Genomic DNA, 27,536 nt, shown 5'->3' on the forward strand with positions numbered 1-27,536 from the left:
TTGTTTGGCGAAATTCATCGGCAAACACGTACTGTATTGAGACTTTATACTGTATACCCTTGCAATCTCTCATATATGCATCAGTGCAGGAGATTAGTGGAAAAAGCTGCTAGGCATATAAGCATCTAGGCTTTTTATTCTGTCTGGTACTATAACATGTAGGGAAAGGATGCTAGAGGAGATCCAGGGAATGTATACATAGAAAACACTGGGGTATATTTAAATAAACAGCATGAGACCTACGACAAGAAAGCTAATTACTGTAGATAGAAGGCACACATAAATTTCGCTTAGCGACAATTTATCACTGGGATAAATTTTCATCTCGTAAAGACTCCCGCCATATGTCGACGTGTCCTCTTGTGAGAGCATATTAAAGATGAAAAGGATTTTTCGTTTAATTATTTACAATGATAAAGGAGGTACTTGACTTGAATACAAAAATGACAGTACTTAAACACTCATTTTGTAACAGACTGTTTGTGTTATGTTTCAATTTCTTTTGGGAGGATAGTAACATCTAAATTAGCTGGCTATGTATTTTGAACAGAACAGATTGAAGAGTGAATTTCTACAATATATATCTGTTATTTTTTTAATGAAGAAGCCAATTCAATACAATATCTTAAGTGTGTGATCATGCTTATGTTCAGCATTATATAGAGAGCTATAGAGAAAAAGCATGACTATTTTCTAGCATGCCTATCTTTGGTAAATATACATTTTTGGTGAAAACTTACATTTTAGTAATATTTTTTATGCCATCCATTAAGTTAAAGTATATAGCCATTGGAAGCTGTACAGTATATGTTTTATTGTTTATCGTAGAACATTGCGATGTCAAATTTAGTACTAGTTTATGGATAGAAAACAGCCAAATGCACATACGTGACCAAGCATGGAAAACTAGATGCCACTAAAACAGTTTTTAAAATGGATACAGTTGGTTAGGTGAAGTAGAAAAGGGAATTTGCATATTCATAAAGTCAATTGGAGGCATGAAGTATATGCAGTGCTGATTAGTTAATATCCAAACCAGTACGTTACTTTGGAATTTCAAGGAAATTCCAGGATTTAGTGACGTATGGATGATTCATACTTTGTATTGGCCTCAAAGATGAGGGTACGTATTTTGCAGCAGTGTCATTTACATGCCATGCTTGAGGTATTTCTGCAGTGCGAGTCAATAAGCACATTTTTGTGGAAGATATCTAAGCATGTCAGTAATTAATGTTAAGCACGCCACACACTGTACGACTCATCCCGGCCCGACTCCAAGTTGACGGTCGTTATGTGGAAAATGCTTATTCATGAAGACAAATAGTCTTATGACTGACCCTAATTTTCCAAGTAACGACGGTCATGATCAGTCGTGGATAGTGTGGCCGGCTCTAAATGTGCTGATAAAATTGAAAGACTCTGAACATAAGAGAGAACACTGTTAAATTTATTCACAGTCGTTGAAATATAAAGTTTAAAGTATGTATTGCAGTGCTGTACACGCAGTACTGTAGTCTGTTACCAGGAGAAATTTTGCGGGACTTTTAACGTTTGTTACCAGCTCTAAAAATACCTGACCGTGTTCAAGCGAGCCGAGTAACTTAAAACAGTTTGGCAGGTAGATAGTAAAGTGTGTGAATTAAGGGGAGACAGGTGAGTATCATTGTTTGTTAATTTACTGAAATCAGTATGTTTTGGGATCAACTGACGACATATATATCGTATATTATAAAAATGATTTTGATATAGCATCATGTTTATGTTTTGGGAGATGTTACCATCCCAAAATAACTCTAGCTAATAGTCCTTCCCTACAAAGTGTACAAAAAGCAGTTTATTTTGGTTTAGATTTTAATCATTAAAACTAACCAAGGGATAATAATAATATTTTGATAGTTACGAAGGCTTGCAATTGTGGTAGAAGTTGATGAGTCAGTGAGTCAACGATAAATTTTTATATGGATCACGGAATTCTGATATTATCATTGACTTGTTCCATGCACCATGCACCATCAAACAAACAGACACTAAATAATAAACAAAATCTTATTCTGTTAAAGCACCACCTTACACTTACACCACTTGATTACGTTGATTTTACATGTTGTATACTCTCTCAGCATGTACAGTATCAGTATATATGCCGTAGGCCTAAAACTTTTGCGCTCTACTACCCTTTGTATGAACTGTACACTGTTCTCATACATACAGGACTGCACTGTAATCCCCTGTTGTTGCTTTGAGATATATTGTTAATCCATGAGGACCTGCTTTAAATCAGGTGCTGTTCAAATGTAACCCTGGGTAACTAGGTGGGACGAGTGAGGTGTTGTTAGACCTTCCCCCTCCACTTTGACCTCTCTGCTTACAACATACCGTATATTTATTCCAATCTACAGTACCTAAGAAAACTTTTCTTGGGATTACCATTACAACAACTGTGAGCAATTATTAACTATGGCTTTAAACAGAGGTACCGGACCGAGTTTGTTGACATACAAGTGCTTGTTACCGTGGAAGTGTAAACTTCACCTTACCAGCATAACCTGATGCACTTTCATATGCTGTGGTACTTGAGAAATGCATAGCCAAATAATAGACCACCAGGCCGGTTAGATGAAGAACATGGCCATCTGGGGTCCATGCAGTCAATGCAGTACCCTGTACTGATAATTTACTGAAAGATTAGCAGGCATGTTTTTACTTTGTCCTTGTTTGTTTGGAGAGAGTGGGGGGGGTGGGGGGATTCCTTTTTCTTGGGAGTTGGGGGATTTTATGTAATTGAGTTCTATTGATAAACTGAAATATCTGTAATTATGTTAGCTAAGTAGTAAGTAATGTAAAATCCTTCTTGTGATGGCCTTGTACTCTAGCCATGCTTGCTTAATAATGCAAGTAATGGAAACTATACTTTAGTAGCATACTGTACTTCACTTACAGTACTTAGATAAAAAAAAAAAAAAAGCCTGAAGTGAGTAATTTTTAAATGGCTCATTACAAGGACTGTAAATGCATCTTTAGCCGGTAACAATGTGAGTTGACCTTTATATGTTTTTCGTAGTTATTTGCCTTAATATTGATTAAATGTATACTTCTCAGGTTTATTTGAACAGAAGCATTTTATTGAGTTATTGATTAGAAGTACAAATTTGAGAGCGGAAATGTGGAATGGACACATTTACTAGCACAGTTGATGAGATATTCATAGTTCTTCAAATTATCAAAGTATTGTACTGTAAATCTGCTCTAGCTTAGGTTCAATATTGTACAGTGCTATAAAGTGTTAAGAGAACTTTGTTTTACTAACTTATTCATTGACAAGACTATACAGTACAGTACAGTACAGTACGTACTGCTGCATGCAATTTAATGCTTGTGTACTGTACGTACAAAGTTTTCTCGAAGGAAATTAGAAAGTTCATTGTAACCCTTTTGCTGGAATATAGTTTTGCACACTGTGCATGGGATATTTAATATTAATTTGACTTTCATGCTCATGTTACTTTTTAAAATAGTTTCAGCAAAGGTTAGCATGATAATATTGACTTGGCTACACAATGAAAACATTTTTATCAAATTTCCCACATGATTAGAGCACAGACCCCACACACTTCTACAGTTGCATTGTAACTGCCTGGATTTCACTTTATAGGTGATACGAAAAATCTTATCTCAAAATGGATGCCGATCCTCTTTTTCCAAAATCTGTCCAAAAGATTTTTAAAGATTTTATGCTGCTAGAGACTAGAGACCTGGATTGACCTACAAATTTGGAGTAAAAGAGAAAAGTTCTGCCTAAAAAATTGCAGGTGAATTTATGCCAAATCCTGTTCAACCATCGATGTACACCTGACCCAATTTATGCTGTTTAATAGGTACAGGTAACTGGTGCAAAGAAAGTATCAACTCTGCATCGCTCTAGTCTTTCAGATCCCTTCCACTTAGGCTGTGAATCGAATGTTCCCAGATTCTGCAGTTTAGTATAAACTGTGAATCATTACCACTTTGCAGTTTATAATGCCTGCAGTTAGCTGTGTCTAGTATTATACACAGATTTAGGGTTAATAAAGTTGACTGGAATTTGATCTAATTACTGTGCACACTGATATTTATAAACTGTTAGTTGACCGGTGAACTGAGTTTGTTTGGCCGTCAAACACTGTCTTAACTATTTAAGCTGCACGTATGCAACAAAATAATTTCCCATATTTGCTATTATACTGGTCTGGAGGTAAGGTAGACTCTCTCATATTCGAACTTTGTACCATTGTAATAACGTTAGTACCAGGTGGCATTCAGTAGTTTTGAACCTAGTTAATCCATTTCACTCCATATTATGGTACTTTATATCCTACAGATTAAAGACAAAGTCAATGATAATTCCTGTGTTTAATTTAATTCAGTCCGATAGGGCAGGGTTTAGTTGATAGATCAGAACACCAGCAAAGATGTTACACGTACCTTAAACAATAGATTCATTAAGTGCGGAATTACCACTTCGTGGAATGGCTTAGTGAGTTCTACTAGTGGACTTAAGTATATGAACTATCATTTAAATTTTTATTATTTTTTTAAATTTTTTTTTGTGAAAGAGGACATCCATTCTGCTTTGAGTAAAATTAAAGTGTCGATAGATGTAGTGAAGCATGCACTGTAACTGTTGATTTGTGAGATGCAGCTGGTTAATTGTGAAAAAAGTAGATGAGAGTAGTTATATGACGTAAATGTAGAAATACCCTGCGGCCTGGCTCGATGAATGTACGTATGGAGTAAAAACAGGTTCGTGATGATAGCTTTAGTAAATTTAGGTGATTCTATTTAATGCATTGTATAAACTAATAGCTTTTGCTCTTGGCATTCCATTATATTGTTCAGTCATGTCTGTATTAAAAGTATATCATATTTTACCCTCAAACTACAGTATGTATACTGTAGTTTATGGGACATTATATTTGTGGGGGGTGGGGGATGGGGATGGGAGAATGGAAGGGAATGGTTTGTTTCAGTCAAACTCATATTGGGTTTAGAATGAACAAAACCTGTTAAGTTTTGGATAGACCAAGCAATATAGAATTCATACATAATTGGATATCCTTGCGAATTGCGATATCCTTCAGTCATATTGAGCAGAGCTATGCAGTACATCAACAACCATTGACGTCACTGTTTCCATGCAGTGGAGCGCTCATCTTTTCTTCAGAGCTATTCATCAACTCTGTAGATTTTCTTTTCCGTATATATATATATATATATATATATATATATATATATATATATTCAGTATTGAAATATAACAATTTACACCTCTTATCCTGGGTTAAAGTTGTCAGGTTTGATTTGACAATATTTAAATGTAGAAACATAACATTGAACATTAGCATATCAATTATTAAATTTGGACTTGAATAAGTACTCCAGCTAATAGAAACTGTTACCATCTTTATCATTTAAATAAAAAGTGAACCCAATGTCGAGCATTATTGCCCTATGGTACTGTAACATGCATATCAATAAGTCTGACAATGCATGAAAATGAACAATCCTATCATCCATAGCAAAAATTTGTTATAACTCAAGTGGCTCAATGATGTCATGTTTAGACTTGTTAAAGTCTTCTCTTTTGAACCATGATACATACCTTTCAAATGGAATAGAAAACAATTTCAGCTCTGTTTAAGAGAATTGTTCATTGCAAGCATATTTATATCACAGAGGCCAATGATGGATTGGATTTGGGTTTGCTTCTCTGTTTATAAAACCTAGATAGATGGTATATGGATAGTTTACTTTGCTCCTCGCTCACTTGTCTCCCCCACAACCCTTAGCACCCTCATTCTGGGTTTGCTTCTCTGTTAACACCTACAGTAGATAGATGGTATATGGATAGTTCAGTACGGTAGAAGTCTTTATTCCTTGTACCAGTCAGGTGTGGATTGTTTACATTTTCTGATGATGTTACACCTTGGTATTCTGATTTTTTTATAGACCTGTTGTATACTATGTACCAGAAGGTTTGCCTACAATAGAGTATTTTATCTAGGGCACTGTAATAATACAATGAAACAAAGATGTATCATTGGGGTATGCAGCTAGGTTTACTTGTAGCTTAACTTTGGTGTTGAAGCTCCTAGGGACAGAGGTGGTGGTTCCTTACTGTACCTGATGTAAAAGTAATCCTTACAGTGGGGTGGATTGTCCACAGAGTGCTATGGACAAATAAGGGACAAATTTAGATTCTGTACGAACTATAGAACGTTGATATTGTGTAGACCAGAAGGGAAAAAAAGCAGTGGCTTCACTCTAGCAAGCAACCCTTACAGTGAGGTGGATTGTAGACAGAGAGCTATGGACAATTAATTAAGGAACAAATTTAGCTTCTGTACAAACTATAGAACGTTGATATTGTGTAGACCAGTATAAAAAAAAGCACTGGCTTCACTCTAGCAACCAACCCTTACAGTGGGGTGGATTGTAGCTAGCTACATGGACAATTAATTAAGAGACAAATTTAGATTCTGTACAAACTATAGAACTTTGATATTGTGTAGACCAGTAAAAAAAAATAAAACACAGGCTTCACTCTATCACTCCAGGTTGGTTTTCGATAACACTTTAATATGTTGAGATACTCTCCTTAAAGAATACCAGAGACTAATCAGTTAGAGTGGCTGAAAGGACTGGCACTGTGTTCATATGATATATGGGATAATGACCTCCTCGAGGCTCGACGTCATACAAAAACACAAGCTTACAGGTTTGAGGTCTCTCACGATGAAACATGGGCCCTGTTCGTGTACATCCTTTAGCCTTGTTCACATTCGACGACAATGCAACCTGGAGGATCTGATATTGCAAGGATGATCAACTTTGTAATTATGTGAACACTGCCAACTTCAGGATCATACCCTGTAATCATGATCCCCATGTCGGGAGAATACTGATCCCACAAGGGCAATCGAGATGTCAGTGTGAACACACAGGAGATGGAGGGGAGGGGGGAGGCGGATGTTGGAAGAGGGGACAATGCGACTTGAGATCGCATAGACAAAGACCAACCAAAGTATCAAGGCAGACATAACTGTAACTGCTATAAATAGCTTCTTGATTTGTAAGCAATCTCTATAACCTTTCTTCGCCCTTGCAAATAATCCTTCTCGTTCGACGTGTATTCACCACCGGTTTCCCAAGTGTGGACAACGCTAGTTATTTCTACAGAGATCAAGTGTACTTCAGCTTTATTACCTCCCAGAGGGAAGACAAGATCCTGATCCCTCCTTGCATTTCTTAAATTTTAATGAACGAGGCTTGTGTGGCAACTTTCATTGTGATCATCTGATTTCTCTCAATGGGTTGCTTCTATCTGTTACGCTGTAATCTAAACAAGTGTAAGTCTTTAGAGATCAGGTTTGGAGCAGTTAATTCCTTCAGATGTGCTGCATCATTAAACTGTCCATAATTTAATACTGATCACTCCTCTCTTACCTGTCTCCATTTCAATGTATGCACTCCTATCTACCTAATTTAGAAAAGATAATAACAATTTAGGACTGCACCATCATCATCCCTCCCCCACCCCTCACTGACCCACTGAACAGGGTCAAATTTTGTACCCTTCCCCTTCCCCTTCCAAGTCTACCAAATTCTGAAGAATTACTAACACCCTTTATTGTGATGTTATCATGTTTCTCTTTTCAAAATGAGTAGAAAACAGGTACAGTAGTAAGTATGCTACATCCCTGTGATACTATGTACAGTAGTAAATAATATCGAAAAAATATTTCTGCCACAGTACACAAATATTAAAGTATGGGCTTATAGTTGATAATGCTCACATCTGTAAAGGTTTTTGTACAAGTGTGAAGTAAACAATCACCAAGTTTTCTGGAACTCCATAAGTTTAGCTAAGGGCAGGAAGTACAGGTAATTATGGAGGGTTACCAGGTATGCTTCCAGAGATCGATGGACCAAGCAATTTCCTTCTGGTTTCATGTTTGAAGGATTGAACAAAATAGATGAACGAGAAAAGTTTTTTCTGTCTTTTCACAGGAAGTAGTTCATAGTATTGGGACCTATAGTGTCATCATGTCATATTGTAATGTCGGTAGTAATACGTAGAAGGCAGAAAATAGGACTTTAGATAAAAATAGGACTTTTAAAGATAAAAACAGGACTTTGTTTTTGCAGTCATAAAAAAAGGAAGGACCTCGATATTTTATTGGCATGCACACTTGTCCAATTTAAAGGTACAGGAATAGAGTCGTGCTGTCAAGTGTGACCATTTCTAATTTGATTGCTAGAAATAACAACAAATCACAACGTTACATGGTTCGCAGCTAGCTGATAATGCAATGGCAATACGTAAATGCAATACAGTTTATACAAGCAACAATACAGTAAAAAGTTTTTATTATCATGGCTATGATACAATAAAGCTCATAACTCTTTGTTTTTAAGTAAACAAATAATAAAACTCTTCTTCCGTCAAGCCATAAATGTTCATATTGCACTTAAGTTTCTGACAGAGGGGTTAATTTTCTGTACTTTAGTGTCATGTTTATCTCAGGGTCCTTAGCTCCAGACAGAGCTATAAACGTGGTGAAGTGTGTCTGTCTCAGCTGCAGTGTGTGCGTCGAAAGAACGTTTGCTCAGATATGTAACGAGTGCTTGAATGTAACTGGTGAGATCATTTTACATGTACAAGTTGTTGTCGAGTGATCCTGTGTACCCCGTAGTACTGTATGTAATACTGGTATGATGCACCGTCCAGTCAACCGTCCTATTACTGCACAGCAAGGGGCAGCATTGTCATCTCGAGTATTTTGTTGACAGATTTCAGGAGGGTTCTCCATAAGAGAGAGAGAGAGAAAGCGTGAGTGAGGGGTTGAGAAAAGGAACTAAGACTGAAAGAGGAGGAGGGTGAGGGGATAATATTTGGCAGAGATACCGCAACAGATTGAACTCATGGTCTGAGGACATGACGGAAGAGGTGATTACCCCGACATACGAACTCACTTCACCCACGCATGCACTTTGCGCCATGTTGGGTACCATTGTACCTAAAACCGACTGGAGGCACATACGGAAGCGGTGAAGTTACCAAGGGAGTCTCAAAGCTCCTACGTCTGTTGATGGCCAAAATAAAAAACTGCTTTCAATGCGGAGACAGCTTCCACGACCGTGAAAATTCTGAATAATATTTGAAAAACTATCATTTTTTTGTCGTAAAAAGTACACATTGTTAATAATAATCATTATGGATAGCGAGGACGCCAAAACTTCAAAGTATGCAGAGCAGAGGAAACGCCGATTTTCAGCACCAGGTTTCCTGTCTCCTTCGTCTTTAAAGTCGCGTCTGTCTGGGCTGGCCAGAGGGCAACAAGGTCAGAGGTTAGATGAGCGGAGACAAACAGTCGTAAGTTCAACTTTATATTGTATGCAGATAAATATTGCATGTTGATAAGGTTGTCCTTCCGTAAATATTTACAGTTTAAGAATACAATTTGAGTGGTCACTAAATGATAAATCTGCAAGGTTGCAGTTCCTATCATTTAGTGGCAGCATGCAGGACAACTTGAAAAGGAACCCATGCGATGATGACTGCCTATGTATGTTCGTATGTGTGCGTTTGTTTTGTATTCTGACCGAGGACTTGAACAAAAGAATTTCAGGTCCTCGGTTGTGATTTCTAAAGAATCACCACGTCCTCGGACGAATTCTATTGTATGGGGTATTGTAAAGGTTGGGGTAGGTGGATTTGAACAATGGAAAATTCAATGGGGTCCTCGGTCTGAATGTAAAACAAGCATGTGTGTGTGTGAGTGTGTGTGTGTGTTTACTTCACTCCTCTTATCGCCAACTCCCATGTGGCACATGCTTATTATAAAAAGTACAACTTGGTTGAACATCATATTTAGTATGTAGAGAGTCTCTTCGGTGAGTACGAGAACCCTGCTAAAATTGATGGAGTTAAACAGAGGTCAAAATCCAAAATTAAAACACTAGAATTTGGTATACCTTGAATGAACTCATACTTGTTATGTATGTACAGTAAATCCAACATAGTGACTGCAAGATTTTTGCTAATTTTCATGAGGGTCAGAAGTCATTTAAGGTAATGAGTGGGTCAAACTCTTAAAACCTTGTAAACATGAACATCCCAATTTAAGCTAAAGCTTGGATATCTATTACAATTAAAAAAAAATTAAACTAGAGATTGGAGTAACGTATGCTGATTTACAATATGGAATGTTGCTCACTCGTTAATACAGGTCTACCAGAAGCAGTGTTTTGTTTTTGGAGATGAAGTCTACATAATGTTGATGATTTTGTCACCTACATCTCTGGTTTTATAGGATTGCTGGTTTGTCTTGCACAAGGGAATCTGTATATCATCATGTAGGTGTATGGAAATTTTGACACAGATTTCAAATATTTTGGCCGCGTGTCTCTCTCGCCTAACTGTGCAACACTAGATCTTATCGTCGCCGTGAAATGCAGTTTCCATGGTGATTATTCCAAAATCCAGTCTAGGGCAGCTGTAATTTTTTAAAAGGTAAAAAAAAATGTAATCTCTGTATTCAAATGCATGATAAGTTTGCGAATGGCTTCCTGGTGTCTGCTCGTTCATGCGACGAAAATATACTCGGGATGAGAAAGAACGATACTTTGCAGGCTTGAAGAGAAGAAGTTCCGTTTCCGTCCATTTATCCTCATTTCTTGGAGCACCTGCCATGGATCTCTTTAGATGGTGGCGTTGTACAGGCAAACACCTTCAATGGTGATTAATTAAGTGAAAACCAAGGTTGATAAGAGAGGACAAAATCGTCATGGTTTTGAGAGATATACTGTACAGGATTCAAAGTTGTATTTATCCTGTTGAAGTCTGCCATTTTAATCAGTGGATGATGTCCTAGAACCTCTAGCGAGTGGAAATTTTTTTACATTCCATCTGTTTTTCTTGCCTCGATTTCAATTCAAGGTGAATTTGAAAAGTTTTGTCAGTGAAGACAATGTCATTGTTAGGTCGATTTGAAAACTAACAAAATATTAGAAGCAGCGTCGACAGTTTGTGAAAAAATGTATCAAGGAAAATGAACAATGCAGTAAAATATTAAAGGACAAAAATTGAACATACGAGCACAATTTAGTGGACTGATGATGTCATAGTCAGATTAGCTGTAGCCTTACTGGTATTATGCATCTGGTATTAGAGTATATATGCTAGATCCAAAATAGAAATATTGCTTCACTAGTTTCAACGAGGTGCAGATGTTTTTGCACACAAAACGATACCATTTTCTGTACATTATGAGAAACAAATCAACCAAAACTTACAAGATTGTTATTCAAAATACCTGCATGGGTGACCATGAAATGGTAGTTTAATTCAAACCTGTTTCCAAGGTCATTTACAGCTTGGAAACTTCGCTAGATAGCTAGATCTAAGCCACAGTACATTGTATGGTGCAGTTTCAAAACAAAAAAACAACAACACTTAAACAAGAAGAACAAATATTGAATCACACTAGATAATCTACAGTAAACTACAGTAGTTTACTATTCCATAGTTGTTTTGTTCTTTGCCATATATCCTATCAACCTCCTGCCCTGATTTTATCAAGGTAGCTGCCTGCTATCATATTTACAAATTGATAGGAGCCCCTCCAGCACATTCCAACTCAGTCCTTTCTATAGCAGCAGCAACCTTGATATTTTATTCATCTCTGTGGGCCTGATTGATACCTCCTTGATCTACAAACAGAGGAGGGTTTTCAATAACATCTCCTTCTTCATCTACATACAGCCTGTACCCTGGATGGCATTTTGCCTTCATTATAGTACTTTACACTCCTGTCCATTACATAACATACCCTCTGGGTATAGTAAACCTGTCATTCTGGGTAGTTATCATGGAGAGTTATCCTCAGCTAAGGTCATTGTAAAGCTGTTTGTAAAGCTGCATGGGGGAGGAGGAGGAAACTGAAGCTTTCCAGAGAGTAATGGATGTGAAAGGGAGAGAGAACCAAAGAAAGTGATAGAGAGGTTAGGGTTGGATTGAATGCTACAGTATATATAATAATGGAATGATAATTGTAGCCTGTAGTATAGGAAATAGGTTGGTAGTTACACAGTGGCCAAGTATTGCCACCCACCCTATCCCACCCTACCCCACCGCAAAATAATAATTATAATAATTTTGACTTCGGTCAGCTTGCGGCTTTGATAAGCCAATGAGGCTTCTCCTCGCGAGTTCCTGCTTGCAGGGAGGATCTAAAATACATACAATAATAATTTATTATTATCAATGAGGTCAAACTATAAAATCCTGGAATAATTGAGTGTTCATATGTTGTGTGGCACTTTTGAAAGCTATGAATTTTATCTCTTACTTAAAGACTATGTTTCACATAAAAGTGCTAGATCTTTGCAGTAGTATAGCAAGTTTATGTGATACTTGATAAATTATTTCCTGTACATAGGCTTACATTAAATTGTCTTATATATAGTCATTTAAAGTCAAAGATAGCTATTTCAGCACTTTCCAAGTTTTTTTTTTGTTTTAATTGTGAATTTTTTGTTGTCTCAAACACTCTTGGTCTACTTTCTGTGTTATTCTCATGCAAGTTAACCAATCGACACATTCATGATTAAAAGCGAATATAAACTTTTAATAAATTGACTTAATTGGATTGTGTGGGCACGGTAAATAAAATTTCAATTCATGTCAAATTACTGTATTAACTTTCATCAAGATATAAAGTATTTACTTTGAGAGGTATTGATAAACTTTCAGACTGAGAAATTGTAACGTTACATGAAAACACTATATAAGAAAAACACTTGAGTATCATGTTTGTAACATGTGAGGGTTTATCACAAAGCTGTTTGGATTAAAGGAGAAGTAAGTCCTGGGGTTTGAAGTGAACAAAAACTATGTTCAGAAAAAAAGAATCTCAGTGGATTAGCTTTATACATCGCTTTTGAAGCGCCCTCGTTGTTGAAAGGTAACAATATGGACGCTTTACATACATAGTGTATGGGGAAAAAAGAAATCGAAAAGTCCTGAATATTTAGGGAAAGGTTTCTCTGACTGGTTATTTCACAGATAGTATAACAATATTATTCAGCAAAATGTGAATACTGCCAAACCCCAGGGGTTTTATTCTCCTTTAAAAACATTTATAGGTAAACTACATTACTCTGATATGTATAGCCTTATTCTGTAAGATGGTATGTCACTCAATGATCTTGTACAGTATTATCAAGTAACCCTATTTAATTTCCTCATCTTCTCTGTTACCAAACATGTTATTTATTTATTTTTTATAGAGCACTGAACTTTCAGCATTCCTTCAGCATTGATCCATATGTTAACAGATCTGTTTACAGTCTTTGTGCTGACTTATGGGTACTTTTCAGGCTGTCTAATAAAATGCCTTTATTGCGGCTCATCATGCTTTATAAAATGTCCATTAATAGTGTAATTAAAAAAAAGGAGAAGTTGTTTTTTGTGTGTGAGTGATTAAACCTGAATGTGTTTCAGTACTAAACTACCATCATAATATAATTATAATACTAGTAATTATAATAACGTCATTATTATTGCTGGTTGGTGTACTGATTATTTTCATTGTTTTCATTAATGAACAAATTATGTTTTAAAAACAAAAGAACTATTATATGCAAATCTCTTTTCGTGCGGGAGATACAGTAAGATAAAAGGGGGGGGGGGGTTCAGGATGACAAAATTTATGTAATGAATCAAAAAGCAATCATGATCATTTCAACCTTGTTAAGTTTCATGCACAGTGAAATTTGAGAAATTTACTGAAGCATCTTTGAGCATTTTGCTATCTCATATTAAGTGTAAATACCCAGTTTGTAAGTTCAAGTTGACAATTTTAAGAAAGAACTTGGAAGAAGTTTATACTCTTTAACGGAGAGATGCGGTACATGTACACTAAATGATGATGATGCTGTACATGACAGACTTGTTGTATGGGTACATCATGGAGTACAAGTAAAATTGACCTTTGTTTATATGAGTACACAAGGCTCTCAGCAGGAAGACTGTACATGGCACATTATTTTGCATTAGTTCTCTTTCACCGACCTCGAGTAGGAGTACAAAAAGTTCAAATTCACACAGACGATTGCTGTATAAGTGGAGGCAACTTAATTATGCTAGAATTTACAATTATAGAGCCACTAAAAGCCAGCTGGAAAGTTCTAAGGGTAAATCTACTGACATGTCTATAGAACTGTGCAGTGTATGTATTGTAATTTCAGCAGCTAAAAGCAGTAGCCGTATTGGTGTCTTGCTTATATTGCCACCACAGTGTGTAAATTTACATGAACTTTGTTTCACCCCTTGTTGTATAAGACATGTTAAATGGCATCCAGGCCTATTTTTGGATTTCAAGGTCCTCCATGTGCTATTGTGTACAGTATCTATAGTGTGTAATGGTAATGGGACTGATTGGTGTCTGACAATATATATACGCACCTGGGATATCGGTCTCTGCTCAGCAGTTGGTTTCATGCCAAGACGGAACTTGGTATAGTGTCCTTTGTATCTTTTGTTTTTCTATGTTTTTATGTGAGAAATAGGCCTATTTTTAGCGTTTCCTCTTTTCAAAGATGTCATGTCCTGGGAATTAAATATCAATTTGACTGTTCTCAGATTGCATATTGGGTGCTGCTGTACATACATCTACATTGGCTGATGGATCTTCAGTGTATATGACAGAGGGTGCCGTGTCATATCGGTCATAGTAACAGTGCCCTGGATATGGCTCTGGGTCCTATAATGTGCATGATCTATACTGTTAATACAGATCTCCAATGATTTGTATCTTTGTTAAATTGTTACTCAATCGATGCTGTAATTGGCATTTGTTTTGTCATTACATAATGGCCTGTTGATTACATTCTTAATCCTTGAGTGAAGAGCTTCCAAAAAAAAAAAAAAAAAAAAAAAAAAAAAAAAAAAAAAAAAAAAGAACCTTTTTCCACTCTTGTTCGAGTTTATTAATTTGACTATATTAATGCAGTGCTAGCCACTAGCCAGCCTGTGGTAAACTGGTTACGTACCGTAATGTTGTTTGTTTCCCATCAGATAAGACTTTTGTGCAATTAAGTACTAGATGTACAAACTCACCTTTATGTACTGTATTTGCTATTGTAGGCGGCACTGCGATCTATTCTATATTTCAGGTTTTAATGTAAGCTCCTTGCCATGGAATAATAACACAGTTATCTAGGAATTAATCTCAACATCGTACTAACAAAGTGATGGGTGTGATCAATGGTATATATATGTAGACTGTTTAGGTGATAAGACCTGTGCAGAAGACCTTTATATAAATTTCTATTCCACCTATATGAAGCTTGTAATCTGGTGATTTGCAACTTTGTGAGTTCATAGGTCCCATTGTTTACGTTATCCTGGCCCCTGTCTTGTCTCTTCAAAGTCTACTACATCAGTTTTTATAATGCCAAAAGGCCATCTGGAGGTGAGAGAGAAACCTCTGGAAGGAGTTAACGGTACAAAGTACTTTTGCTAAAAGCAGGGGAAAAAAATGTACCATTTAAAGCATTGGCTGTCTATAGTCTCTAAGGAGGTGTGGCAGTTTTTCAGTACATCTTATTGGTTGAGATGGACTTCCTTTTGACTACAACTTTATCATGTTTTATATTGTTGTTGTTATTGGTGGTGGTGGTGGTGGGCCTATATACAGTACCATAGTTTTGATACATCTGATGTTGTAAGACACATTAATCAGCAATTACAAAGTTAAGCTCCTAGGTTTCCAGTGCTGGTGTAGTGTGTATATATATCAAACTCATATTGTAAGTATAAGACTATAGAATTGATTTGATTCATGGATCTATATTTAGCAGACTTAACATTAACTCATCAACCCTCACCAACCCCCCCCCCCCCAATTGAATGCAAATTGAAACTAAAAATAGAAGTTTTCGAGAGACTTTTTCCAAGGGTTTACTTTCACCGAAATCAGTTTGCGTGATGACTAGCCACAGTAGAGGTCTGATTGTAGTCACTACCATCAAGTGTCAAGAATCACGCACCCGATAAAACTGAACAACCTGCAGTGTCGACTGCGAGAGCTTTATTTAAAATGCAATTGCCGAATAGGCTAGGTCCAAGTATGTTGCCAGTCCTTCAAAGCACACACAGCTCGGTGTAAATCTTGGGGGTAAATCTCGAGGTAACCATGTCTCTTACTGCACACATCAGTTACTATTAATACAGGCAAATGGGAGTCACCCAAAGGCAGTCATAATACAGGGCTTACTGTACGTTAGGTATGTACAGAAATCATGCAGATTATTTGATTGACGATTCTTCACCGACTTAACATCATGTGCTTTTTGTTGTTTGTCTATTGGCAGCAAAATGCAAACTGTGCCTTATTCTCCATACTGACAACCAGCAAAATCCACTGGCATTGAGCCATTTAAAAAGCTCAATTTTGTTGCTGGCTGTTTTTTTTGCCTGCTGAAAAAAAACATTAGTAAAAGTGGTACAACAAAACTTAGATATGTTTGGGGGAATGTTAGGAACAGATATAACTTGACAAGATATTGCTGAGAAACAAAAGGCAAATTTTAAGGGCCGGGGAAGCGGGGGTGGGGTGGGGGGCATTGGGACCCCACATCACAAATTGGACTACTTATTCTTCTCATTTCCTGCTAAAGCCTTGGGTGAACAATACTGCAAAGGATGTCATTTCTAGGGAAAAAAATACCCAAAGGGTGACAGTAGTAGTAGATTGCATTTTGTTTCACAGACTTTGCCTCCTGAAAGACACAGCTAATAGACTAGATATATCGATAACCATTTAAAGTTATCGAGAAGGGGGAGGATGTTTGAGTGAAGGTTGTAATAACGGGGTTCGTCTGTTCGTCTATTCCTCTGGTCGTCTATTTTAAATGGATCACAAGTTGATAAAATGTAGCTGTCATTGGCAGGTGCCTAGTAGGTGAACCTAATATAACCAGGCTATATGTTTGGATTCCCTCGAATAATTACTTTCTGTAATTGAAAATCCGAAGATTTTCAATATTGTTGACATTGCATATAAAGTTAGCACAGTGCTAACTAAATAATTTTATTGCTCAAACATATTTTATGAAAAGAAGAAAGAATGAATTACTGTTGGAGGGTTAGAAGGTGTGGTCCCCAAGTTATTCATTCACCTGGAAAGTACCTTCATTTGTCAAGGTGTTGTGTAAAAATGAGCTTCTCACAGGTGGATCATATACCCTGCACACTAATGTAAGTGTTAATTGATCAAAATGCCTGTCACCTTCAACATTTATAGACTTTGTTGCACAGGTACAGTAGGTCTGTGAATTTTCCTGATCAATGCAAAATAATTTCATGGATACTACCGACCTATATAAAAATATAAACATTTGACAGAATAAATTCCATTGTTTTGTTGAATATTAAACACCTAATAGCAAAAGCTCTGTGCAAGTGACCAGTTGTGTAGTAACCGTCATTCCAGAGATTATTTCGAACACACATATAGCTGTATGGTTGCTGCAAGATGATTAATCCACTGCTTATCGTTACTTGATTTTATTTAGGATCTGAGCTCGTTTGCGATGCCCTTCATGGAGACAGAGGAACCAGATGGTAACGGAGGGGGAAAGGCGTCCGGTTCACAAAACAGTAGTGGTTCAGGCTCGCCACAGGGAAGCACCTGGAATGTTGACGCCTCCAAAAGGTATTCCTCGCCGGGAAACCAGCTAAGGAATTCGGTACGTTTTTTTGTTGTTAAATTTCTCAAAAAAATATTAATTATTGCTTGTTCAATCATACTGGTGGATGTAGCTGACAATTTTCCTCTAAAATTTCTCTGAAATTTCATAAACGCATACATTATATTATGTATGTCTTACCTGTCTACCCTGTACAATTGCACTTTTTTTAGTATTAATTAAGCCTAATCCCCAAAAATCTTGGCCTCCTTCATCAGTTTTGCGGGTCATCCATCATGTAATAGTGTTTTAGAATCTGTTGTACATCTGTGCACCCCACCGCATTGTTCATTTACACAAGGAATGGCAAATTCTTGAAAAATTAATTATTGACATTTTCAATATTGACACCATTAATCAATTTCTCATTTTGGTAAGGATGATTTGTACAGTATTTCAGAAAATAACAGGTATGGAAAAGATGCCATAAATTTAATACAGCAATTCGCTCCTTCAGAGTAAATAGGTCGTCGATGTCTGTTCAAAAAGGGAAGTATTGTTTCCATAAATGTATCGTGTACACTGGCACAGGAGCCTCTGACATTTAATGTCAAATAAAAACACTCTTGTAAATCATGAAGTGGTTCTTTTATCTCCTCTTCTTACTGTTGAGTGTAAATTTGCTTGTGTATCTCATAAATGTGTCTTACATATCACTGTATGAAAAATGATGCCCCAAAAATTGAAGTATTTGTAAAAAAAATATCCTGGTCCATTTGATGCAGTGAATGCCATTTTATAATCAATTAAGAAAAAAGGAAGAGGGAAAAAAAGAAGGAATGTGGATTTGTTTACTCAGTAAGAATTGCTTAGGGAATGAATACTGATTATCCCCTGTATTGCTATAAGTCATCTTAGACAGTTGATAAAGTAATATTTATATTCTCCCCCCCCCCCCCACAAAAAAAATGTAGTTTTTTGACATCAGTAGATTTTAAATTTAGCAGAACAAACCACTTCATATACTACAAATTACACTTGCTTGACAATGGCATGCATACAAGTTTCAAGTTTGTTCATTTAGTTTGCAAGAAACCTTAAAGTTTGGTAAAAGGAAAGACTGTTTGGTGCACTAAGGGACAAGTATAAAAGTTACCAGTCTATTTAAGCCTTACAGGTCCTAATAGCCTAGAAATTGCCAGTAGTGGACTAAACTGTAAGGTGACCAGACTTCCACGATTTCTGGGGACAGTCCTCTGATTTCATATACACACTGTCCCTGGAATTTAAAGTGTCCCCAGATTTGATGTGCTGTCCCTGGAATATCACCGGAATATGTAAAAAATTCCCAGGGCTCAGTAATTTCAAGATTTCTTGTTTGGCCTTTGAATGGTACAAGCAGCATCAACTTAAACTGCAGATTTGTTTACAAGTTCAACAAACATAGCATTCAGTCATAACTCACAGATAAAGGTAATCCATCATTCACATTTACTGATCCAATTTAGGGGAGGGGGGAGGGGGGGAGAATTGGATTTGTAGCGTGGAAACAAATATTTTCTGGAAGTTGTGTTCTAAACTTTGGCATTTTATCATGATCATCCTTGAAACAGAGAACCAATATTAACAACAAGAGACCCACCCTCAAAATTCCACCTCTCCTTTTCAACATCAATATGGGGGAGCACAATACTGATAGAACTCATTTACAGAAATACTGCCCAACAAATATAGAGTACTTTCCTGTAGGCCATCAGGATGGGGAGGCAAGGGGAGGGGGATGGGTGGGGGAGAAGAGGTATTGGTGTGTCGATCATTTGGAGTTTTCTATTGCCATTACACTATAAGACTTTTAAATTGCTATATGAATATTTTCTTGTATTGCTCCATGTCTAACACCCATGTGTCTGTCTCTCAACAACCGCTTCTCTAACAGGGCAAACGGAGGTGGCACAGTGGTCCTTCTTCCTCCCCTACCGCGACAACACCGGGCAAGGTGATCTATAGCAGCCCTCAGCCCCGCACCAGCGGATTCACCTCGATATTAGGTTTGTACTAAATTTTTAAAGGTACAAGGTTTACAGATGGGCAATGATATATAGTCACAGAACTATTGGTTTTGCGAGAGGCTGTGAGATATTCATGAGAGGTGCATGCTGGGATGGACATGGCATAATGGTGATCAGTATAGCCGAAAAAAAATGCTTGAATGTTACATAATGGTCTCTTATTCTTAAACTTCATGAAGTCCTTTTTGCTGTCACTGTATGATGTAAGGACTTTCACTGAGACTTAAAAATTGTCAAATTTTAACAATACTGGCAATTCCTGAATGGAGAATCAAAACTTCCACCAAGGCACTTTTGAAAACTCAAGCAGATTTATGATGATAATTTATCTCTTCCAAAACTTATTATGACCTTTCATGATGATGATAAGGCAAGCGTTCCCATTCAGAACTGAACTCTGACAAATTAATCAGATCTATGCTTTTTTTGAGAAGTTTTTTGTCAAAGTTTCAAATGAAGAATGTTTTGTGGGATCATAATTGTGACTTCTAGGGTTGGTGGGGGTCTGTAATTCTCATCAAAGTATGATTTTCCACCTCATTGTGGATATAACATGGCCTCTCTGAGAAGTTATAGGGTTAGCATGATGTGTGAGAAATATACCAGATCTCACATGCTGTTGCCACTGGTGAGGCAACGTCACCTCAGGTTTGTAACATTAGACAATGTGAAAGAGTCAGTGACATTTCGAGCGAGTTGTTGACAGGTTTTTTTTTTGCGGGAGCGTTTTTCTGTGATACTAGGGACGTGGCAAGGACTTTCAGATCAAACCCAGAAAAAAACAAGCTCAGAGGTCAACAAGTAAGGTAATCTTTTAACAATATGCACAGGTATAATAATTTGTAGTGATGTGTTTATTAACATCTCCACCATATATGCAATAACATCACCATGGTCGTTTGCAGTGCGTGGGTTGGCACCATTGTTGATCAGTGTGATTTATGTAATGTATTCGTTTCCAGGGAGTCTTCTCTATCTCTCGTGGAGGGGAAAAAAAGCTAAAAAGAAGCATGAAACAGATTGCTTGGGATTTGATGTGCATGTATGTCATGTCAAACAAAAAATAGAAATAGAACAAAGTAAAATAATAATATTTGAGATATTTATGTATGCAACATGGTGGGTGGGGAGGGAAGCGATGGCATGTAAGGGGATTATTTGATAAAAGCAACCTGAATTGTTTACTGGTACAGCAGAGATAAGGATCGAGAGCTTTGAATATAAAGTTGTAGAGAGCTGATAAAAAAATTACAAAAAGCCTGCAGAGGAAAATCTGCATAGTTTATGAATAAGAATAGAGATAAGAAGAAGAATATGAATAGTTTGCTTCACAACCGAACATACTTTCCGTCAACATCAAGTTCGTGAATCAGAAACTAATGCTGCAGTCCCTTCTCTGTAGTCATCGTTGTGTGATCATGTCTACTGTCTTACTTTACCAGAGACACACATCAATTGTAATACACACATGGTAGTCTAGTAGCTTTAAGACATTAAAACTATCGACCCATGAAACGTTCGAAACTTAAAAGTCAGTCCCATCCTCAGTGAAGAAAGAAATACTTACGTCCGTGTGGAGATAGGAAGGGGAGGGGGCACAGAATGGGAACAGGGGGATGCTGGAGGGGTTAGGGGAACTTGTGTGTATTACTGTGGCTCAGATAAGAATGCAAACTAAGAACCGTGCAATTAGAGGTGATACTGAGGACAGGTTCTTGAAAAGGTCAAGTTAAGCGAGGATCACACTTGTCGTAATTTTAGAAGATTCTTTGTAACAAATACACCATCTCAAAGGTGTAAACACATGCCTTCGTTGTCACGCTCTGTTTAGAATCTGTATAGAGATGTTTTAACAAGGAGAAGGCTCAGGGATGAACTATAGTTTCTATTACATTTTAATACAAAGGCAGTGGGCTAAAAATAGCAGATTTTGCAAGGTGTTTTCAGACTTTTTTTTTTTTTTTTGTGACTGTTGGCAGACTGCCCATGGAAATAAATCTTCTTTTACAACTTGGAAAGTTAGTTTATCCTGGTAGATTTTCCATCACATTTGAGTGCATTCACTTGTCAAACCAGACATTAAAAAATGCACTGCACATAGTTACAGTGAATCTATAAAATGGAGTTGCAACTTTAGGAGACAGATATTACATATACACAAACCAGATTTGAAAATTGTTGTAGTTACTGGGTATAGTTACAATGTACATTATTATAACAATTTGTTCACGAAATGTAAAGAATAAAAATATAATATACATTAATATAAATTTTACAGCCTTGAGGATGAAAGGACATCATTTTATAAGTCTCCATAGAATTTCTCATCTTTACCAACTTAGGTCTTCTCCTCAAGTAAACAATTCCTTGATCCACCTGCTTTTATGGTGTCCCTAAGAAAAACCTTGAATGCTAAGATAGACCTACATTTAAAACTCCTGCTAAAAATTGCCAGGTAAGTTTACAATGATAAAAGCTGCAAAAAAACAAAAATTCCCAGGGTAGCAAATACTAATGTACAGGGGAAATAGTTCTGAACAGTAATGGCTAAAAAAGTGATAGATCATGCCTCTCGGGGATAAACAGGAACCTTTTTATTTCTATTCTTGAACATTTCTTACAGCAAAAAGAGTTCTAAATATAGCTCAATTGTACATAAAACCTATAGTAAATAGGGACAACAGGGTATAATAGAAAGGCCACTTAGGGGAAATGAAAAATGCAAAGTTCTGTGGACTCCTTTAGAAAACATTACTTTTTATGCAGAGTAAAAACATAACATATAGCATTGTTTGTGTTGCTAAAATTCACAATCAGATCTTAAATATAATTGTCTGTCAGCAACAAATACAGAAAATGCAGAGTGAGATATGCAAAGGCCATCTTCTCTACTAGTCTTCCATTGAGAAATGTTTTGCGATGAATCGCATCGGGCATTTATTAAAAAGAAGTGAAAACAAATGGAATTGAGCTGTGTTATTTTCGAGTTGTATACATTAAATATAGTTTATCCAGCATAACATAAGTGCACGTACTTCTCGTAACAACATCAGTGGTCATTTTAAGCTTCTTCTTCTACCGAATTATAAACCGAAAGAAATTAGAGCCAAATAATAAAGGATGTATTAATTGACTGTCGACCACTGGCCACGCAATTCACGTTACCCACAGCGATTTATGTTAAAATTCATCACAGTTTTGATTTTGAACTAAAATCCAGGGCAAACATTCTGTTAACACCTGTATGGGTATAGCAAGGTTCAAATCATGGATCATTAGAGGAGCTTGGGGTATTGTTTATTGGGATCAATTGCGTGTTTTTGTTATAAAATATGTATACAAAACATGAAAGACAACACATTCACGCTGTTTGGTGTACACCGTACGGGATAGTTGGGTTTTAGCATCCAATTTGTTTTGTTTTGGAATGAATTTTTATTTTAATACCTTTTAGTATCGATTGATTGATTTACGTTGGTTTTAGCCTTCAATTTCATCTTCTTTTAATGCTGTAGTTGCATTTGCTTGTAACTAAGTGTCATTCTGCAGGGAATTGCTTACCCTATCTCCCATAGCAACATGCTATACAAAATGGGCAAAGATGTATAACATATTTTGGTTACCTTTTTTTTTTTTTTGGTGTAAAGGCAAACTTCAGCTACACAAATTTGAACTCTTAACCTTGCCAAGTATTATATTCTATAATTAATAATATAATAATCAGCAAAATACCTCTCATTTTAATTGAAAAAATATCTCTGCATGTACATTCATTTGGTTGCTCATAATTAGAGAGTAGTTAACCCTTTAAATCCTTTAAAAGTATGTGTCTCACAAAATTATTATATTTCTTTGTTTCAGTTGCAAATCAATTATTCCTAAATTCCATCGTTTCTAGTGAGGTTTTGGGCAATCATAAGTTTATGAAAGTAACTGCAAAGTTTCTTCTTTTAACTGGTAAAACACCGCCAGGTCATAGCAAAATCAATGCAGAACGAGCTGCTTCAAATTGTTTTGAAAGTATCTATAGGTTAGTGGAGTGTAATTTGGCTTAAATACATTTACCAAAAAGCCTAAGGCATAGTTTGTGCCGTCTCCAAAATGTGTCACAAAATTGCTAAGCAATATCACTGTTGACCGTATGTTAAGGATACTTGTGTGTGCTGTCTCCATATATACGGATTCTGTCTGTCAATCTGTCTGTAGATCTATATTCTCTCTGTTTAGTTTATTCCCATTGTGTGTACATCTTGACAGTCACTCATCTGTCTGTCTGTCAGTCTGTCTGTCTGTCTGTCTGTCTATCATACCCTCTCTCTGTTCTCTTTCGTCTTCCTTCCTTTATATACTTGTCTGTCTATCTCTGGATCTGTCTTGATGTCCTAAATTTCTTCACCCATATCTATCTGAAATTGACCACAAGTATGCTATTCACACACATCCCAATTGCTAAAGCAGTGCGATGTTATTAACTGGTTTCAAACTAATTCATCCATTCCCTTACAACAACTGCACAAAATTGCTCATTAATTGTTACTACTCTGCCTCTCTGAACATTTATAGAGCGCTAACTTTATTATATTAAACCTTAACAACATTCTAGTGTCAGCAGAATGATCCATGGATATAGCTCAAAGAACCAATAGTGTTCTGGCCTTTAATTCCTTTTGTATTCTTAGATGATATAGAACGGAAAAAATAACAATAGTTGTGTATAATCTGTAATTTACATTAACTTACAAGATTCCATGTGGAATTGTGAAGTAAATGTCCAAAATTTTGAAACTTTTCAATTTTGCATTTAAAATTTCAGTCATATTGCTGACATAAAAAAATTGTCTGGGTGACGAATCTGTTGAAATTCTAATTCTCAAAATAATTTGTTACTGCAATTTAAGGTAGATTTGGTGAAAGTACCAATATAAATTTATACGAGGGTATCATAAAAGTTTGGTCATGAGCAATTTTAGTTTGAGCAATTTTAGTTAACAAGTAAATACTTGTTAAAGATTTGTAAAAATGATTGACTTGCAAATGCAGAAAGCTTTAAGTGAATCCCCCATGCAGTTTGCAAATTAAATTCAATTGGAGTTTTGAAATGATACATGTGCCACCCAGTCTGAAATAAAGGCCTGTTTGGTATTTCTTGTTGTGACAAACATATATGCTTGGTTTAATATTCATCGATTGAATTTAAACTAGAAAAAAAATTTGTACGTAGACTTATTCTCTATATGCAAATTGCAAAAAACCTTGACCTTGCCTTTGCTTCTTTCACGATTGCGACAAAATTATTCAAGTAATTGCAGTATTAAACCAGGGCTTTCATGAGCTGTGCATACTAAACACTTTGGAATGACTAGTAAAGCATGCTTCACAAAGGTGGGATGAAATGTCAAGCATCCAAGAACCCCTGCAGATATCGGTGCAAGTTTGCTTCAGGAAAGCTCTAAATATTCACCATAAAGCTTCAATACGAGCTGGACGTTGTTTTCTGTTAATGTTCTGCGTGAAGCTAGGTGCCCGAGGCCGTTGCGGCTCATATTCATCGCTAAATAATCGAGAGATCTTTTCAGATGATTTGGTTGGCCAATACTCCCAGCCCTCAGTTGTCTACAAAACAATAGACAGTTTTTCATACCCAGTGAAGGTAGAAAGCGCTTGTTTTGAGTTTTGCCCAAATATGTCAATGTTACCTAATTTTTTCCTGTAGCCTATAGGTAGTTGTGCTGGACCAATTGCACACAACTCGCACCTCTTAGCAACTTAAAATAAAAACATTAACCCCTTTCCCCCTCCCCTTATTACCATTTGTGGATGACAGCTTTGTGTATTGAGACGTGGGGTCTAATTACTGTTTTATGCCTATAGCTTCATACCGCCAGGGAGTGCTTGCCATCCTCCTTCTCCCCCACGCTCCTTTATTCAGAACCGTTACCATAGAGCTCCATATATTGTATCCAGTAGGCCTGCCATGGTCTTAATAGGCCATAAAGATGAACTGACATACGTATGATAGTTCTTGGAGACTAACAGTGATGATGATGTCATCCAGCCCTGTAGTTTGTCTTCACTGGAAACGTACACTAAGAAAACACCTGCTGTGAACAGCTGCATTAATTAGTTGAATAAACATCTGTATACATTTTGTGAAAACAGAAACCCTTTTCCACTGAGAATCTGAAATGGTTGCGTTTGAACCTTCATTACTTATATATCCGGGGTGGGTTGGGGGGGAGGTGTGTGGGGGGAGGAGGAGGTAAACTGGAAGGTTAGATGGGACCTCCCTATTTCCTTTCTTGCGAGTTTCCTGGGTGAGACCTGGTATGGACTCTATGCGGATTATCGAATCTTAGGAATGTACGGCCACAGTACACACATATGAAGGTTGGAGACTTCTGCCTCAAGTTCAGGTTTACCAGTTGTTTCACTTTGCAGGGATGTGCCCACGCTGGGCGGCCCCGCCCAGCACTAAAAATTACCGCCCAGCACTGGCTTAAAAATCGTGAATCCCGCCCAGCACTATTTTTGCATCTAAACTCCCGACATTCCTAACAATATATTCAACATAAATTGGGCCTAGCCTATGCCAAAATCATACAGACTGATAATGCATCAGTTACTCATTACGGCTCTGAATCGGTCCCTTGTAAAATCTCTTTGAAACAAACTAATAACTTTTACCAGGTACGTAATATATGTCACTAAAAAAAAAAAAATATGTAAATAGTTAGCAAACGTGTATGTGCTTAAAAAGCTACACAAATGCCAGCATTTCACATCTAAGCACCTTTTAAAAATCGAAAAATTTCTCAATTGGGAGGAAGACACCCCTCTCCCCCTTAGACCCCTCCCCCAGGAAGGCGATCAGTATACTCGGCACTCAGGAAATCCTGGGCACATCCCTGACCTTGGTATAGTCTTTGTCTTTTCCTTTCAATGTACTCATTTTATCTTCGACTGTTCCAGTCTCTGATCTTTTCCATCTCTTTTTTTCTAACCATTCCCGTCGTTCGTCCGCGTCTTTGTCTGTCAAAACGAAAATTCCTTAAAAAAAAAACGAAAAAAAAAAATTGTACCGTCCTTTTGACCATAAAGAGCAACCATGGCCAACTGATGCCAAATTCTATCCTCAAGGCTCAGGATCACCTAGGTCTGCGGGCAGTCTGGGCCTGGAGAGACTCCGAATCCAGGAATATTACACCGAACCGGAACGCAGGACACCAAGAAAGACGCTGAGCCGTCAATTTTCAGACCAAGGGGAAAGTCTTCCTGCTACATTTCATCCAGTGAGTTACTAGTTTATATTTCTCTTTTTTTTTTATTGGGGGGGGGGGAGGAGGGGGACTATTTGTCATACACACATGTGAATGCATACACAAACATACCTTTTTTTAGTTCTACTTTGCATCCTGGCTGACAGTAAATAAATCATTGTCTTAGTTGTCAAGTTGAGTGGAAAATCCAGGATGTTTTAGTTAAAGATAAACAAAACAAGCAATTAAGTAAGTAGATTAGACGTAGAAATACAAAGAAGAGGATGTATTTAAGTCCTTTGGTTTACAATGTTGTATAACATCAGTATTAAACACTTAAAAAAAAACATGTGAATGGGGGGGGGGAAGAGAGGGTGGGGGCTCTGCAGCATTTCCACAGAGGGTGCTGTCATATTTCGTCCTAATTGTGGTCAGTATTGTTTAGTAATATCTGAATTAAGGTAACATTTTAGCCCAA

At 36.9% G+C, this 27,536-nt stretch overlaps 1 protein-coding gene across 10 annotated transcripts in view; it reads left to right on the forward strand.

Annotated features, from left to right (window-relative positions):
* Positions 1–27,536, forward strand: part of LOC139959078 (5'-AMP-activated protein kinase subunit gamma-1-like) — a 94,840-nt gene that overhangs the window by 31,652 nt on the left and 35,652 nt on the right. For 7 of the 10 annotated variants that reach the window (XR_011789958.1, XR_011789959.1, XR_011789960.1 and 4 more), the window contains exons 2-5: positions 8,830–9,412; positions 17,620–17,793; positions 19,670–19,781; positions 26,901–27,091. Coding sequence is in view for 7 of the 10 variants with exons in the window: in XM_071956640.1 (XP_071812741.1) it covers positions 9,254–9,412; positions 17,620–17,793; positions 19,670–19,781; positions 26,901–27,091 (636 nt within the window). In the remaining 3 variants the exon portion in view is untranslated. The remainder of the gene's footprint in view (positions 1–8,829; positions 9,413–17,619; positions 17,794–19,669; positions 19,782–26,900; positions 27,092–27,536) is intronic. The other 3 variants (XM_071956645.1, XM_071956646.1, XM_071956647.1) reach the window with 3 other exon arrangements.

The sequence above is a fragment of the Apostichopus japonicus genome, chromosome 18, assembly GCF_037975245.1.
Source record: "Apostichopus japonicus isolate 1M-3 chromosome 18, ASM3797524v1, whole genome shotgun sequence".
Classification (NCBI taxonomy): Eukaryota; Metazoa; Echinodermata; class Holothuroidea; order Aspidochirotida; family Stichopodidae; genus Apostichopus; species Apostichopus japonicus.